The sequence below is a fragment of the Drosophila tropicalis genome, unplaced genomic scaffold (assembly GCF_018151085.1).
Source record: "Drosophila tropicalis isolate 14030-0801.00 unplaced genomic scaffold, ASM1815108v1 contig_3, whole genome shotgun sequence".
NCBI lineage: Eukaryota > Metazoa > Arthropoda > Insecta > Diptera > Drosophilidae > Drosophila > Drosophila tropicalis.
In genome coordinates this window covers 988,294-1,006,596 of record NW_027172753.1, presented here as the reverse complement: position 1 = coordinate 1,006,596, position 18,303 = coordinate 988,294, and the positions used below count along the sequence as shown (strand labels likewise).

Here is an 18,303-nt window from a genome sequence, read left to right as displayed (position 1 = left end):
TTATTCACCCAATGCTCTATTAGCTTCAAAGTTTCCATATAAAGTTAAGTGAAAATTCTTATTTTTTGTTGACTTTTTGCCTACATTGCATGCGAAAGAATGGGTAGGAAATATTTGGGATTCGATGGGACTTAAATTCACTTTCATTCTTAGTTTAAAACATATATGTAGGATATTTTAAGTGAATTCCGCCAAGTTTAAAACCCGAAAATTGTAAACAAATTGAAATTTATAAATTTAGAAAATTCTTATTCTCACATTTTTAAAGTCCCTTTGATATTTATAACTGCAAATGTGGAGCTGCAAAGAAAAGTAGGTAAAAGTATTCGATTATGCTTAATACTTACTGCAAAACAAGTTTAAGTTACTTTCCCCTATAGTAAAAGCAAGTAGATTAGGGGGCCCACGGCAGAAGATTTTGTATAAGACTTTGTTTTTTTATATATATTTTATTAGAGAACCCCTAAAATTTATTTTGTTTTCACTGTATTAGTGTACCTTAAAATCAGAATAACTAATAAGAAATGCAAGAAATGTTAAACGATGGCATGAAGAACACATGGATACATGGATCATCAATCTCATTTTTTAATTCTCAGGAACAGTTGAAAAAATATTTGTTAAATATGATGAGTTTTCGATCATTTTTGAATTTTAATCGAAACCTTGGTTATTAATCGATTAGAGATCGAGCTAACAAATAAGTTGGTAGTATTGTATGCATTGTCAATCTGTGATTCCCAACTAGTTTTCGAAAATCTAAATTCCTAATCAGATCCAACTTGCTTATTAATTTTACGTAAGCTTTGAGTTAATACAGATAGTTTAATCATGAAGATCAGAATAAGTACATATACATACATATACTCTTGATTGAAAAGACTTTCATGTTCTGTAAGGTAACATTCTTTTCAAAACGATAACAAAGGTCCACCAACTGAGTTGTCTTCTTTGAACATTAGTTGCCCATTCATTAACTATGCAGAGGGAAAATGCACTTCATAAACGGCTAAGAAAGCAGAATGGGCCAACTATTATCCATTAGCCACTTACTGTAAGGTTACACAAACCCCCAACACCTTGGCCCCGTTTCCCCCCATTTTCCCTTGGTCATAAGGCAAAAAGCAAAGAGTTAAATATTACAAGCCAAAAGTGAAACCAACTGTAAACGTAAACATTGGCCAATGCGCAGGACCAAACTCTCTGGCATGAGATAGACCACACCAACAGCTGGCAATGCGTATGTGTGTGTGTGTGTGTGGGAGGGAAAAGCTTTTGCTTTTTGCTTTTCATGACTGCAGCAGGGAAAAGCTGAGAAAAGCTACAAATGAGCATTCAGTCAATTGCAGCCAACTTAAGTGAACATAACTCGCATTTGGCCTATAAAAAATAAATACATTTTAGTTCCGTTTTAATTATATTACGTGATTCATTACGTTTCAGTCATTGTGTTGTTGTTGTTCTTGTTTTCTTATGCTTATTTTTTGGTTCTTTGACAAGACATTACAATTGTCATTTCGCGAATAAATAGAAATTAGTGCGAAATATTCACAAAACCATTGTGACAAGTTGTAAAGAGAGAAAAAATTGATCGAGCCAAATAGTAGCCAAAATACAAGACCAAAAAAATGTAACCCATTTGGCCAACTGCCAAACAGAATCGCCTATAAACCATACAACTTAAGCAAACCGACAACCACAAGCCATGTCGAGTGCCAGCAGGTGAGGTTTTTGGGTTTAATTATAATGATATCTGTCTGATATTATGGCCATTATGCCATATAGCCATAGCCAGGGCCCACACATGCCGCAATGATATTTGTCGTGTAATCAATAAATTGATTTTTGATTACTATATGTGTGGCTTTTCCTTGACAGATTTCCATTTGTTATTTTCACTTGTTTTTCTGTTGTTGTTTTCCCCATTTCCTTGTTGACGACTTTTGTTGGCGTCGTGCTGACTGGCAGACAATAGTCGACAACTAACTGGAAAAACAAAAACAGTTCATATAGGCCAAGTTAAAGGTATTTGACGGCGAGAATGTAAAAAAAGTAAAGTAATCTAGTAATGGACGATTTCTAGCTATGGAATTCATGGAATGTATTGTTTATTTCCAAACTCTTCTGGTGACTTTTAGGCTCCTTAAGGCAGCAGTGTCATTGGGCCAGACTGGCAGCTACAAGGATGTGAATTTGCCCCAGAAAATATGCTATAGACAGTTTGGCTAACTTACTTTTTAGAAGCTATGAAGCAAATTTTAAATAGTTCTGAAGCATAAAATACTTTGCAGAAAGATATTTAAAAAGTTTCTTAGAATTTAAGAAAATGTAGTTCTTAATATTTGTTAGTATACTTTAGGGGGCATATCTTTCTTTGAAGCTGTTATCTACCTCTATCCAGGGAAACCTTTTAAACAAGAATATTTTTTGAAACTTAGTTATTCTTACTTTTAATGAATCTACAGACTAGATTATCATGGCTTGAAAAGGACACCAAGAGGAAACAAGGCCTTTGTCTTCATCCAAGTAATATTTTGAACAAAAATTCCTTTTCCTTAAATTAACACATTTCAAATATGTATGTGGGTAAATTCCTATCCATTTATAGACATTTATCTTATTGTTGTCACAGATATTTTGTATAATGTTAGTCTAACAAGTTTGTTTATATGCATAGATAAGAAATGATGATGATTAATGTTTTATCTATGAGATACGTGGAGAAATTCACTACGCTCTGAGACCACAAAAGTTCACAGAGATAGATCTCATCTCTCTCTTACTCTCTCTTTGATATGAAACAAGCAATAATTAAGTATTATGTCTTGAGGATAATTCCGTTTCAAAGGATTTTTGTTCGATTCCAATTAGCCATTCATTTGCGTGTTTTGCTATTTGGCCAATTTGATCAAAGAATGACTGAAAGAGACGTCGGTGGCTTTCGGGCATGTAATTAGTATAATCGAGCATCTAAAATATGCACAAAGTGTATAATTAACAGCAAATTGGCAAATGGGGCAGCCAGGAAAAACAACCCCAAGGGAAAGGAGCTCTGACAAGTTTTCAATTTCAACGAAAACGGTGGAAAAGGAAATAGGATATACCCAGGACACACACACACACACACTGAGATAGAGAGGAAGAGCCCAGCATGCCGGAATAAAAAGCGAAATGTTAAATGAGTCATGACATCTGAGCAAACAGAATCCCCCCCCCTGCCAGTTACATTGAGTTCTGCCTGACCTTGTCTAGTTGGCGCCAAAAATTTGTTGGTCAAGACTGATAAAAGAAACTAGAGAGATATATTTTCAAGTCCCTGTTGAATAAGTCCTTTATTAGTGTTTCTTTACTTTGAGTAATTTCATCAAATTAACCTTTCAGTCTGCTGGACGTCCTGTGTAGCGGCAGTGGAGCTCGCCTGGCCCTTGGCACTTCGGTGATTTGCTATTTGATTGTCTACAATGAGGCCTCAGCGACGAGTTTGCTATTTGCCAGCTTGTTGGCCACTGCCTATGGTGCTTTAGCTGGTAAGTTAATGACTCTTGATGAGGAGATTAGAAGACAGTTGAAATTTCTTTTTTATCATTCGTTTTTAGCCCGCTGTAAGACAAGTTTACGTGGTATCCAATACCCCTTTGTAAGGGCCACAAATAAATTTGATTTCTGTTGCCTGTTCTTGGCCATGTGGATGGATTCATTGGCTGTTATGTGTGCTTGTGGAGCTTTGGCCAGGACGTTAAGTTCCTGTTTAGATGTCTTGACCGGTGGATTGGCACGAATACTCATATTAGGCGAGTATGACCAATATCTTTTGCCATTGACTGTATGCATCTGAAACTTCTGTATATGTTGCATACTTTCAAGGGCAGCAAGAAAAAGGTTTCTTTAAAATATATTTTATATAAACCATAATCTCTTTTTAGGCCGCAATTCACCGGTTAATGAACCATGGCCAGATGTGCTGGGAGTTGCTGTTGTCCTATTGGTCACTGGAATGTTCATGCTAGGTCTAGAGGTTGGTATTTGGAGTAGAATCTGATATAAATACTTGAAATGGTTTATTCTTCTCTTATCTAGCACTCGAAAGCCTTCAGTTTCATTATGTCTCTGGGTTTATTTGGCCTAAATGCAATACTAAGTGCCGTTAGCTGGTGGCGTGGCGATATGTTGTCATGGACCAAGGAAAATTACTTACAACCCGATGGCATTAGCAGTGTAAGTTCTATTAATGGGTCAGTGCACTCAAGTCGACTCTCCAATCCGGTCTAATCCATTGCCCTCACGCTTAGCATTACATTTGTTTTATCGATTTTCGCTTTTGGTATCATGTCGTGACAGACGACAATTGGGCATGGCTGGCATGGATATGCCGCCACAGGATATGAGCTTTTGATTATGACACGTAGAGGGACCGAGAGTTCTCAATTTTTTATTATTATTCTTTTTCTTTGCTCGGCAAATTTTCTTATTTGCTAACGTCTTTGTAATGTGACTTTTATAGAACATTCTTTAAACCGTAAATGAGATAAATTTGTAATATTTTCTTTCTCTTCCCTTAGTTATTCCTCTCCACAGCCTTGTTGACCTACGTCTATCCCAGTGAGTGGAAGCAACAACATCGAAATGGACGCTTTACAGCCCTGATTATGACCGCCTTGGTAAGCATTTCTCTACTCCTGACGGCTCTCTGTCTCTCCTCGGTTGTGCACTGGAAGTAAGTTGTTACTATAATTATGTCCTTTTGATCTTAAGACTAATGATCCTTTATCTTCTCTCCCTCTCTCTTTTGGTAGATCCCATGAAGAATATGTGGCTGTTCCTTTATTTAATATTCTAGATGAAAATGGCTTCCACAAACTGATTCCTGCCTCGGCCTGCATGTTATTGTTAACCAGTTCAGCTGCCTTTTTGGAACTCTTTCCTGAACTTTATGGTATTGTGGTGCGTTTGGCCACTTCAGAGTTTCGTATACTGTCAAAGCAAATAAGTTACGAGAGCTCGGACAGTGGTAATCCAGTTCTGGCTGTGTTTATAGGCGGCAGCTTGTGTGCCATGCTGGCCTTTGCCTGTCCCCTGCAGCATTTGACGTACACTCTGGCCGCCAGTCACATGAGTTCAGTGTTTCTAAGGGCCTTCTATCTGCTGTACTCACCGTATAGACCCAAGTTCATGCAGCCAAGCAGTAGCAGTGAGTCCTCATTATCCTATAGTCGCTTATCCACAGCTCCCATGGCCAAGAGCAGCAGCTGCAGCAGTGCCACGACAGCCAGCTCGAGCCGTCTGAAGCGTAGTCTCTGGAATATAAGTCTGGCCAAGCATGGAGGTCTCAAGAAGCCCAAGACCAAAACTAAGAACAAGCAAGAACTCGAAAAGGAATGGCTACTATTGGGCGAACCCACTTCCCCCTGCCCGCAACGTGAGGGAAGGGACGATGTGGAGTCAACCATATTGTCAGATGGTGAGCCACCGCCTTCTGATTTTGAGTATCCAGATAAATTTGATAAAAGTGACTCGGATACCTCGACTGACATTGATGCCATAGTTGATGAGTATAGGCAAAAGATTAAGGTGGGTTCAAGAAGATGTGTCAATGAGATTGAATTCTAATTTAAGTTTTATTTTGCAGGTGACCACAGCTGGTCCCATGGAGCGTTCGGTACGTGTGCCCACGGTAAGCTCCTGGCATGTGACGATATTTGCCCTGATTGTCATTGGCCTGGGTATCGCCCTTTGCCTGGCTGGATTGCTAATGCAGTGGCCACCAGCGGCCCTAACTGGAGCCATTGGTGTCATGGTGATTGCCATTATGATGGGCTTTATACCCAAATATACGGGCAGTGTGATCAATGTCAGCCCTCTGATCTGTGCCATGTGCCTTCTGCTTAGTGTGGTCTTCTTCTCCTCATGCGCCAGTCATTCTTGGCCAGGTTTGGCTTTTTGGCTGGTTGCTGGCTTAATTTTTGTCATACGTTGTGATAAATATTGCTGCAACTGTTTCGATCACACAACCATAATGAACGCCCAGCTAATACCGAGTGTTTCGGGTAAGAGTTCTATGGATGACGGGCCCTCGACCAGCATACGTATGCCCAGGCCACCGAAGGGCATGGGCGTGTTGACGCTACCTCAACCGCCGCGTGCCAGATGACAATCAGAGTCCTCGGAGGAGGAGGGCGAAGACTTATTTCACGAGGACTTTAATGTACGCGACTTTGATGAAGACGATGGCGATGAGGATTGCTGGACTGATTAGCCAAGAAAAGGAAGGACCGAAAGAGAGAGAGATAGAGATCCTTCTTTTTGCATATTTTTACTAAACCAATATACCTATATATATTTGCTAAATGCTGCTTATAACTAATAACAATTTCTAGTTAGTTTTTGAATTTCTAGTTAGCCTAAACTCTAAATAAAACATACAAAAGGTGAAACTCAAAAACAAAGTTCATTTATTTAAATATAATTTCATTATCTTTCATGTAGACCAACAATTCATTTATAATTTCGTATATATCGTCTCTATATGTATCATCATGTTCCATGGCTATATCGAATAGCTCACTTCTATCCACATACATCCAATAATTATATAGTTCCATGTTCTCTTTGCGCAATTTATCAATCAAATCGATGGAAATTTTGAATAAAGGCAAACACAAACCGCTGATAATCAAAGCGGTCAGACGGGCACGTTGACAATCCAACTGGAAGTCCGACAAAGTAATCTCATCTAGAGGAATATGCAAATTTATAAACTTTTCTTGCAAGGCCTCAAAATAATACTTTATGAGTTCCCCATAGAACTCTTGACGAATTTCCCTTGGCGAACTGATATACAATAGAAAATGTATATCAATTGCCGGCGGGCAATAGGTCGCTAAGCCCAGCTATGCTGCTGGCATGTAATTTGGCCAGATATTTTAGTATTAACTTAATCGTCTTTATATTTCGCAATTCATTGGGACAGATCTGTTGCCAATTGTTTGTAAGATCTTCCAAAACTAAAAGATCTTGTCGAGCATAATAACAATCCGGAAATAACTTGGCATGGGCTTGATATAAAAACTTTATGAAAGTAAATTACATCGATTTAGTTACTATTTTAGCTTTAGACAGACCATATTTGCTTAGATTCGGCAAAATGCTTGTGAAGATTTCCTTCTCTTTGCGCAAAGCTTTTTGTGGATTTTCCTCTTTATCCTGAGGATCTCTCTTTGGCACTGACTTAACAAAATATTGATAACATTTCAATTTCACATAAACTTTTAGATTGTAAAATTCGCCCATGAATCCCATGATCCCAGTTAATTTTGTCAATGCAATTCTATAGATTGTCAAATTCTTTTTTATTGAATTTTCTATGATTTTTTGACCTTCTTCAATGCTTAAGAGCTCCATGATGACTGATTAAAAGGCATTTTCCACACTGTAAGTTTATGTAGTTAAGTTTCTATATGGATAGATAACCATCTTATCTATGGCCCTATCTCCGATTGTTTAGTTTTGAGTATGTATTCCAGAAGTTCTTTAATGGGTCTCATAATTATTTGCTCGTAGCCAGGTTGTTCCTTGATAACTTTCAGATATAAGCCACTACGATCGTTATTAAGATAGTAATCAAATCGTGCGGGATCTTCGGCACGCAAACGATTTGATAATTGGGGCTTGATTCTTGTCTGTGGTTCGGCCAGAGCCCACATCAATAAACCTGCCAGACGCATCTGTTCGCACTCGTCGAGAAATCGCTGCCTAGTGATAAGGTCACGTGGCAGGCCAAGTCGTTGGAAATGAGATTGTAGTGAGTTGAAATAGTGCTCCAGGCAATCTTCATAAACATCTTCTCTTTTCTCAGCCGGCACGACCATATAGAGTACAAATAAAATGTCCAAACAAGGTGAACAATATTTAGAAAATTGAAAATCAATGAGACAACATGAAGTCGGTGGTGTCTGATCTTCTGTTGATGGGAACTTAAAGAATATATTCCGATGCCAGGTATCCCGATGGCAAAATGCATTACGTAGATGTTGTGATGGTTTCACAAACTCTTCTGTTTTCAGTAATATATCATAGAGTTTCTCTTTGATAAACTTCTGTGCCCATTCATCTTGATAGTCCGGATGTCTTAGAGCCAAGAAAATTATGCCCTAAATAAGAAGTTATACTCAGACGTGTAAGCTGATAGGTATTTAGTCGAATTCACCTTTAAACCAGTCATGAACCAAGTGTTATCTCTGTTCAATAACAATTCGCTTAGATCTTTTCCATAGAGCTGATCAATACTGATATTTTCCTTCTCCTCCCAGGCTATGCTGCAAGCGTGCAGTTCACTCAAATGCTCAAGGATCAATTTACAACTGTCTAAGAAATCCCTATCCGTTGATGCGTTGAGGTGTCTATAAGTTTGCCCAAGATCCTCAAGGACTATAACATCGTTGCGACAGTAATAGCATTTCGGAAACAGCTTCTTAGTGCCTGAAAATACATAGATGGTCATTCATTACTGAGAAACAGGGGAAAAAGTAGTTATGTTTACCATATTTCTGAATATTTGGCAATATTTTGGCATAAATAAGGGACTCTTTAAGAAAAACTCCTTTACGCTCGCATTCAATCTTCAGCGATTCATTCCGATAGGGCAAACTTTTCACAAAATATATCAAATTATAGTTTCGTGTGGCATCTCCACGTGTTTGCACATTCAAATGGAGCTTGTAATACTCTCCCATATAGCCCAGGAGATCATTGGAACCGCAAATTAATTGGCTATCCAAAATTGAAAAATCCTTTTCGTCCAATGTTCTTTGAGCTATTAGTAGTAATTCATCCAAGTTGAGTAGATTCATTGTGTCTTTCCTCGGCGAGCAACCAGACTGAACTGAATTGGCATCTTTCTAAAAATCTGCTGATATGATGGAGGGAATATATCATCTAATCTTATTTGGTAGCTACCCCAACAATTTTGCTTAATCACTCCATTTTTAAATGCTGCTACAGAAAGCTGTCATGATAAGCTAATCTCTCCAGAATTCATTATCAACTGTGTTACCAGGTGTCCAGCAAAGCAAAGCAAAGCATATGTAAGTATGAGGTTAGATTAAACAATATGATATCAGTACAAGTTCTAATAGGTCCGTCTACATGTAAGCACTTTCCATATATTAGACATAATCTCTCATTAATTAATGGTAGCTTTTAAAACAATATCAAAAAGCTTATACTTACTAGTTACATGTTGACATTTTACTAACAAATATTTCTAAATCAGACATTGCACAACAAAAATCTTTCTAGATATTAAGTTTTGTTGCCTCTGAATATAAAACTGCTTTAGGTTTTCAGACAAGAAAGCAGGAAGATGACAGAATTCTTTAAACCAATCTTTCCGCTACCTTCCCTCGCAAAGTTCTTGGTCCGACAGAATAGAGTTTCAAATCATTAACACCTTTTCCTAATAGAGTCCTTGTTGTTAGCCATCTTTTTATAGAAGCAAGAACTGACTGCAATATCCTATCTATTGCTTTATTGGTGCTTGGTGCTCTTGGCCTCTGCCGAGTACAGATACATCTATCTTCTGCTGCTTCAAAGATCGGAGCTCCCAACAAGTTAAAACAATATCTATTTAACGCTACTAGGTAAAAATCGTTAGGCGTATGTCTTAAGGAAAAGGTAATACATGAAGAAGATAAGACAAAATACATAGACTTAGTCTTAGATGTACTTACTTGCTTTAGGGGGCCACATTCAAACCTTCAGGCTTGCCCTCAAACAGCATAATATTCAGCTTCTAGGTCAAAACTTTATAATGGTTCAGAAATAAAATCAAAAGAAAATGTAAACGATTTTTGTCCATGCTTCATCCATTGGCATCCCAAATTGAAGATCAATTAGACCTCTAGGATCATGAACTTATATAGGTACGTATAAAACTGTTAAAAACGATTTTCGCAGGAAATTGAAATATATCTCAAACTTAAAAGGAGACCCTTCATTTTTTATTAGATGCTCTCAAGATGGCAAACAAACGGTTTGATATACAAAAAAAGTCGCCAAAAGACCTAATTATAGTAACTTTTTATCTTTTTCAAATTAAATTATAGTTTAAGTCATTTCTTTTATTTCAAAAACTTCAAAAGGGACTCGGTCAACACTTGAGGGCAATATCCATTACTTCTGAACAGCATTCTAGCATATAGGATTTAAAGGCATCATTTTCCTGCATATGCCTCAAAAGGCATTCACTACGATCTACATATTTGAAATCGTTGGTAACAAATTCCACGGGCACCTTGACAATGGTGGCGGCCACAGCTCTATAGACCACTCCGAATAAACGAAATTCCTCAAAGGATTGCAGCAATTCAGATTTGTTTAAGAATTGCTCTGCCTTTAGGCCAAACTCTTTAAGATTTGCATCTAAAGCATTATAGTAATTGTCCAAGGAAATGCTCGCCAATCGTTCGCGTTCGGCTGATGAGAGATTCATATATAGACTGAAAGCTAGATCTGTGGCTGGCGGTGTATAGCGACATGTCTGAAAGTCCACCAAAAGAGCCACTTTCTCTGCCTGAGATGGAAAGAATATATTACCAGCCCAGGGATCACGATGGCAGAGGACATTACGATACTTGTCAGATGGTTTGGCCTGCACATAAATGCCTTCCATTATGCCGAGTAATTCAGAGTCAATGAAATCACGATATGCAGCGAATTCTGGTAGACTGCGTATGATGGCCAAGACAGCAGAGAGACCTGTGGTGAACCAGGCTATTTCCGATGCCACAGTTATTTCCTGTAAATAATGACCAAACTCTTGGCCAATATTCCGTTCTGTCTGCTGTTCGTAGATCAAACTGGCCGAATGAAATGCAGCCAGGGAATGCATCAATTGAAAAAGACTCGTTTCACACAATTCCGGGGTGGGTGATAGATGATAGCCAGCTAAAGTAACATTTTCCAAAACCAAAAGATCGGAACGGGTAAAATAACAATTGGCGCGCCATTTCAATTTTGCTGTCAAGAGATACGGAAAAAGCTTGTAGATTTACCTTTGCCGCTCAACAGTTTTGGAAACTTACAATAATGTTGCATATCTGCAAGTAATGTTTCATAGAGCCACGCCTCCTTTTTAAATATGGCCTCTTTTTGAGCTTCTGCACTTAACTCTGGCAAAGATTTGATGAAAAGTTTCTCTTTCTTTGCATTTCCATCGGCTGCCTGAAAGTAGGCAGCATTAATATGCAAGCAAAAGAAATTTTAACGGTCAAAGTCAAATGGTAAATAAAGTAAGATAAATTTTCTTAGTTTGTTTTTATTGTACTTACATTGTAATACGTCAAAGTCAGTTCGTAGTAATCACCTAGATAACCCATCGGACTGTGATCCCTCACTAAACTATAATCCACCAATTTGACATCTTCTTCCTTATGGAGATTTGTTGTTGACTTTTGTTTCAACAGATTTTTCAAGATTTCAACACACTCCGACAGCGTCAGCAGCATAATAATAATGATTATATACGTAAGACTTTTGACTCGGTATATATGTTTAGATCGATCGATTGTTCTCGCCGTATAGCTTTCCCCACTCACTCTCTCTCTCTCTCTCAGTCGAAAAGCTATTTTCCGTTGAATTTTCTCATCTGTCACCAATGCGCTATGCTTTCGAACTAAGCAAAATTTGTAGTTTTCACTCAGTTTTTATTTGCTTAGATTTTGTGTACGGACAGCTGATTATTATGTAGTGCAAGTGCATTGCCCGTCCGTTTTCCAAGTGCATTTGGCGATAAGATATTACATGGATATAGACTAATAATAAGATCTACACTAATTAGCAGAAAATTAATTTCAATTGGAGACTAGATCAGAATTGTGTGCAACATTTTTAGCCTACCAAGTGTTTAAATCGAGCATAGTTTTTACAACTCAAATAGACATTTTTCCCATTTCTCATCAATTTGTTTTTCATTTTTAGATTCAAAATTCTCAGGTAAAGTTATTGATGCTAATTTATTTACTTATCAGTTAATTTAAGTTGGGTCTCTTAAAAAAAGAAATACCTAAAATAAATTTTGTCTTTGTTCTGGACCAAGCCTCAAATATTAAGCCCATATCCATATCTTTTTAGAAGGCTGACCAAAAGATCCAAGCTCCCATCGAAAGCTATTGAAAAATTACTTTCTCTGGATTCTGTATGTCCAGAAAATTGATTTTGCCATCATCAAACATTCTATCTTGGATAATTTTGATATTGATCGATTTATTAATAAGTATTAATTAATTTTTCAAGAAATTGAAAGACACGATAAATTGGAATCTTCATATCTCTACGGAAAGAGTTGGAAATATGTCGTCAGATATATGAACCTCCAGTAGCGTTGGGGGGTCAAACTATTTCCAGATCCGATGAAGCCCAATACCTGGGACTGACCATAGATAAATGCCTAACCTGGACAGCTAGACATTACACTGTTGAAAATGTACTGGCTTTTGGGAGGCAGCTTCAAATTGAGACCTTAAAACGAAATTCTGTTGTACAACATGATATACATCGTGAACTTGAAATGGAAACGGTACTCAAGGATATCCAGGACGAGAAAACGAGAACAACCTAAGGATTAAACGACACCATCCACTCGACCTACCTCTAACACTCCCATTGTCCTTATTAATCTGTACTAATTGTCTTCCATGTTTATGTTCATATATTCAGATTTTCCTCCTCATTTCGAGAACACAAGCATTTTCTTACAGAAAGCATTATACTACATTACTTTGATACAAAATGCGTTAAATATTTTGTAAATTAATCTTTTTGAGTCTCATAAATATTATAAAAAGCATCCCTCGCTTTAATTCATTGTTTACAAAATACATGGAACTTTTGCTATGCCTATTTAATATGAAATTGTCCTTGCTTGCGTTAAGGATCGTTTTTTAGTATTTTAGGTAATTTTGCAAACTCTTAACTCAAAGAGATTTCGCCCGCCTGCGGCTTTTTGCAAATTTAGCTGCAGCTCTAGATCTGCCTTTAGATCCGCCTTAGAATCCTGTTTATACAAAATAAAAGTGACTTTGCACTACTTGATTGTCCGGCGATGTTAAGGAGTCCAATAAACCAACTCCCAGAATGATAATTTTAATATTATCGCTTGAGAAGATAACCAATACTTGTAGCCACAAGCTACTTGATATGTAAATTTTAATAAACAGTAGCCTTATCTTTTCTTTTAACATAAACAATCAAAGAGTTTTCAAATAATGGCATAGCAATAACAAACTTCATTTTCCAGCTATTTTATGGTCAACTTTCAAATAACTGACCAAGAACTTCAAATAGAGGCAAGTAGTGGTAGTCTCCTTACCCCTAAGTTCTTAGTTCATGTGATAAGATTTCTTATCAAAAATGCAACGCAAAGTTAAAATAGGTCTAATTATACCCATAGTCTATCAAGTGTTTAAAATTATTATTATGTGACAAACAAATTTGGGATAATTCTTTCTACTTTTGTTATTGTTAAGTATATTCAAAATCGGTCCAGCCTTGGACAATGTTTAAATTCGATGAAAAACATATAAAACATGGCATTAGCAAAAGTACACTCAAAAGGCAAAGCCGTAGAAGGGTTCATCGAGTGAGTCTGCAATCATCGACTGTTGAGACCGAGAAGACTAGCCCTATCAGTCAGGATCAGGCCTGAAAGCTAGATCCAGAGGGTGTAATCTTTTTGGTCTGCGAGGATAGTTTGCATTTGGCATTTGGTCTGCTGCCAGCCGGTTTGGGTAATTGAAATAACTAATCATTAATAATTATCATTACTATAATAAGGAATAAGTAGTTAACTAGCGAGACTTTACTTTCTTCCTTATTGCAAAACATATAATCCACCGATTTCACTGATCTTTGTTAGATTAAATCAAAGTTACTGTATACAAATACAACATCTAGTTCACATTAATCTAATCAAAACGTTTATATGTATATCTAACACAAATGGTATTAGATCTCATAGTCTCAAACTAAAACATCAAGTTCTGGTTTTCCCATAACTTTGGCACGCTTGTCTCTCCTCCAATTGTCCGCTATACTAACATTTATCTAAGGATTAACTTTATGATTATTATATGGAATGTTTTTTGGCTGACGCATTAAAACACTTTTGTTTGGCTCGAGCCAACAGAGATTATTCTCTATGATGGTTTTAGTATTATGACTAACAAATAGTGTTAGGTTTTTCACTTAGGAGGCAGGCATCTTTTAGATTTATGTGGCTATCAAAAACGTTGCAATCCCTTGCTTAGTTACTAAATTAGTAACAGTTGCTTGGATCAGGCGAGCGAATTTTTTTATCAGTTAGACTATACAGAACCTCATTATATAGTCAAAACTTATTAGATTACATATGTCTATTTATTTTATATATTTTAATTTAACAAGCCATTGTTCTTTATTAATTTTTAATTTAATTTAATTTAGTGGTTTTTTATATAGATGTATTCATTCTAAGCAATTCAAAATTTTCCCAAAAATTTCAGTGCACAAACGTTAACCATTGATAAAAATTACATAGATAGAACATGTAACTATACAGGGTGTCTCATTTAAAGCGAGAAAATGGAAAATGTAACTTTTGATAGATTGCTTTTTGGAACATTTATTTAGGTAAATTTCCTAAAAAGTTAAAATCCAACTATACAAATTTCATCATCATTCAGTGCGCAGTGGAAATCGGTTCATTCCCTTAGCAGGTGACCCTTAATTGCCTCAGAGTACGTGTATATAGATGGATGTATTTTAAGTCTGAAGAGATTAGTATGTGGATTTATCTGGGTGTTATAATGCCGCAGTTCACTCATTCAGATGCTGCTGCTAACGCAATTTCCTTCTGGCCAAACTCACTCGTCTGATGGGCTCTTATCTTGTCTCGTGGGGGAATTTACAACCTTGGGCCGCCGTCGGCCGTATGCCTATATAGGCCAAACATTTTGAATGAACTCCAAACAGTCAACACTCAGCCTCTCGAAATGGCATCGGCAACACTTGAGTTGAGCAATAGCGATATACAAGGCTTATGCCAGAAGTATTTGCATCAGGATAACTCGAAAGGCTTCGATGTGGTCAGCTACAAAATGAAGCCCACATCGGATGCTCCTGCTGGATATTTGGGCAGTCATTTCTACTTGCAAGTCACGCTCCGTCTACACGAATCGGATGAGTTGAAACACCTGCGATTCTTCTCCAAGATGGCACCAGTGGGTAATGAGTCGCGTATGGAATATCTAGAGGATTTCGGTGTCTTTCAGAAAGAGATAGCTGTCTATTTGCATGTTCTGCCCGATCTACAAAAAGTCAGCGGTGATGTTGCCCCCAAATGCTATTATGCCGATAGGAATATTTTGGTTTTCGAGAATCTAGCCGATCAGGGCTATCGCATGGCTAGTGGACGAGATGGATTACTCAACTATGAGCATTTGCTGTCATGTCTAAAGACATTGGCTGCCCTCCATGCTGGTTCCATTATCCAAGAGAAACGCTTGGGCAAAAACCTAATTGAAACTCATCCCAAAATTGTCGAGGAAAATGCCTACCCCTCGAACAAGCCACCAGAGCACTTGAGAATGGTGAACTTTAACAATTCGTGTGAAGTCCTTAAGGAGTTTGTGAAAACTATTCCCAAATATCAAGAGCAAATGGAATATATCTTGGACAACTTTACGCCACGAATGTCAAAGATCTTCGAATTGGTTAAAACATCCAAGAAATATCAAAACGCCCTGCTCCATGGTGATCTATGGGCAAACAATGTAATGTTCCAATATGGCAAATACGGCGAAACTCCTTTGGAGTGTCGTTTTGTAGACTTCCAACTGGCCCGTTATGCCCCACCAGCTTCAGATCTGATGACCGTGCTCACCATCCCAACCACAAGTGAATTTCGCGAAAAGCACATGGACGAATTGTTGGTCGAATACTATCGATTCATGAAGGAGTTCTTGAAGCGTGCCAATCTGGATATTGACAACATTATGCCCGAACAGCAATACTATGAATCCGTGGAAGAATATCGCATTTTGGGCCTAATCGAAAGTTGTTTGTTCTGTCATTTGGTAATGTTACCGCCAACCTCTACACAGAAACTAACCGGCTCCGAGGAGGGTTTCAATGACTTCTTCAGTCGCCATCGTATCAATATCTGCATGGAAGCTTTCAATACCGATGAAATGTATAGAAATCGTCTTGTCGATATGTTGCAAGATTTTGTTGATCATTTTATATTGTCAGAAACTAAGTAAAAGGCAAATATTTATTTCGTTTAGATTTAAGAATTTCAAAGTTTAATTTTTGCTTTAACATTTTAAGCTTCGTTGAGTTCAGTTGAGTTGACGGTTTTCGTATGAGTCGAAAAACTTTTAAGCCAAGTCCATGGCAAGTTGCCGTCTTGGGCTCGAACAGCGAAATCAGTTGCCAATTGGCCGCGTTCAGTTCAACAGCTTGCCAACGGGCGAAAAGCAAAAGACCGAAAACTAAAAAAAGGATTACAATTTAACCAACTAAACCAAAAATACAAAAAAAAAAAAAAAAACAAAAAAATATTAGTTTTTTGTAAAAGACAAAATGTATATAAAAATGTGAGTTAAAAAAAATATTCAAAAACGCATAAATTATTTCTTAATAAGCAAAAAAATAAAAAAAGACCTCAAGTGATTTATTAAAATCTGTGTTAGTTTTCGGTTTAATTACTTTTAAAAATCATTATGGATGAATATGATAAATATATATCTCTTAGTTTTTTTAACCAACATTGTCAATAATTTAAAAAAAAAAATAATATCTTATATATTTATATATATCCCCCCTCAGATATTTTGACTTTTGATTTTTAAATGCTTATGCAATTCGTTTAAGATAATAAATACTTATAAAGTAATTAAAATTCATAATATTTTGTTACAATTTTGTACTTTATTTTCAATGACTTGACTTTTAATTGTGTTTTCTCCATTTTAAAGTGAACTTGAACCTTAAAAATATATATGCATGTATTTTTTTTTTAATTTTGTACTTGCTTCTCTTTTTTTGAATAAGAAAACAAAAGGAAAAAAAATAAAAAACTTGCCTAACTTTTTTTCACTTTTTTTTCGTATAAATTTCAACAAATTTTTCCAACTTTCTGTTCTTTTTTTAAGTTTTTTTTATTTAAAAAACTAATTTTCGTCCACTCGAAAGTTAAAAAAGTGACAAAATTAACTCAAAATTCTAGTAGAAATGTTTTAGAATGGAAATTTTACATTTTAGTTACGAATTGTATCATGAATGAATAGAAAATAGATTACTTATAAACTTGGAAACGTTTTTTTTTTAAATTTTCTAAAAAATATTTCAGGTTTTATCATTAGAACACAAAATTAAAGTCGAATATCGAAAGTTATTACGAAAAGTTTTAATTTTTCTAAGCAAAAACGACAAGAAAAATATAAGAAACTCTTAAATAATATAAAATTGTTGTTAAAATAAATATTTCAAAACAAAAAGTGAAACCAATTTACATTTGCCTAGTGACGAATATTTTCCAAGTGATTTTAAATTTAAAATTGATTAACTTGGTCACCTTAAAAGATATTTTTCAACTAAACAAAAAGTGATTTTAAATTTTTAACTTAAGAGTCGGCAGTTAAAGTTTAAAATATATTGTACCATGGTAAATTTAAATTTGCTTCAAAAAAATGTAAATTTAAAAACTGCAAAAGTTTGCATAATAAAGGAAACCAAAGAAAATTGCACATTGTTTATGCTTCGAAAAAAAAAAAAACAAAACAAAAAAAAAGTGTAAACAATCGAAATGTCCCATAAACAATTTCGACCTATCACAATGATTTTAGCCAACCAACAACAACAACACGAAATAACAGTGAACAAAAAACACATAAACAACAAAAAAAAATATATATGTATATATTGCGGGTGTACTCAGTACATAATTCAATTTAACGGTCACGTTTTTTTAACAAATGCACACAAAAAAACCAAAAAAAAAAAAATTAAAATGCCCAAAAAAAAGGCCAACAAAAAACAATCATAAAAAATTAATGAAAATAATGCATAATATTTGAAATTGTCAACTGGCCAGTATCGAAAAGGAAAAAAAAAACCAAAAAAACATAAAACCAACTTAATAAAACAGTGGCAAAAATATTGCGCCACATAATGTTGAATCAACATTACAATAACTGCATATCAATATTGACCATAAACAGCATGAGCTCACTCTGTCTCTCTCCCTCTCGCTCTCTCTGAAATGGTCAA

General features: G+C 36.1%; 4 protein-coding genes across 4 annotated transcripts; 2 read left to right on the top strand and 2 right to left on the bottom strand.

The window, feature by feature from the left end:
• The first annotated feature begins 1,354 nt into the window (after positions 1 to 1,354).
• On the top strand, positions 1,355 to 6,426 carry tadr (torn and diminished rhabdomeres). Its single transcript, XM_068284028.1, has 8 exons — positions 1,355 to 1,722; positions 3,382 to 3,527; positions 3,597 to 3,791; positions 3,924 to 4,015; positions 4,078 to 4,215; positions 4,560 to 4,714; positions 4,794 to 5,568; positions 5,627 to 6,426. The coding sequence occupies exons 1-8, from the start codon at positions 1,706 to 1,708 to the stop codon at positions 6,146 to 6,148; spliced, it is 2,040 nt and encodes a 679-aa protein (XP_068140129.1). The 5' UTR covers positions 1,355 to 1,705; the 3' UTR covers positions 6,149 to 6,426.
• A 910-nt stretch (positions 6,427 to 7,336) lies between these two features.
• Positions 7,337 to 8,857, bottom strand: LOC137572315 (uncharacterized). The gene is made up of 3 exons (XM_068284063.1): positions 8,537 to 8,857; positions 8,204 to 8,475; positions 7,337 to 8,147 (listed from the first exon to the last, which is right to left on the bottom strand). Exons 1-3 carry the CDS (start codon positions 8,844 to 8,846, stop codon positions 7,476 to 7,478), a joined length of 1,254 nt encoding a protein of 417 aa, XP_068140164.1. The 5' UTR covers positions 8,847 to 8,857; the 3' UTR covers positions 7,337 to 7,475.
• A 1,287-nt stretch (positions 8,858 to 10,144) lies between these two features.
• On the bottom strand, positions 10,145 to 11,961 carry LOC137572312 (uncharacterized). The gene is made up of 4 exons (XM_068284061.1): positions 11,893 to 11,961; positions 11,325 to 11,825; positions 11,079 to 11,217; positions 10,145 to 11,013 (listed from the first exon to the last, which is right to left on the bottom strand). Exons 2-4 carry the CDS (start codon positions 11,499 to 11,501, stop codon positions 10,145 to 10,147), a joined length of 1,185 nt encoding a protein of 394 aa, XP_068140162.1. The 5' UTR covers positions 11,502 to 11,825; positions 11,893 to 11,961.
• Positions 11,962 to 15,011: 3,050 nt separating this feature from the next.
• On the top strand, positions 15,012 to 16,685 carry LOC137572277 (uncharacterized). The gene has a single exon (XM_068284024.1). The coding sequence runs from the start codon at positions 15,024 to 15,026 to the stop codon at positions 16,290 to 16,292; it is 1,269 nt and encodes a 422-aa protein (XP_068140125.1). The 5' UTR covers positions 15,012 to 15,023; the 3' UTR covers positions 16,293 to 16,685.
• The last annotated feature ends 1,618 nt before the right edge of the window (positions 16,686 to 18,303 follow it).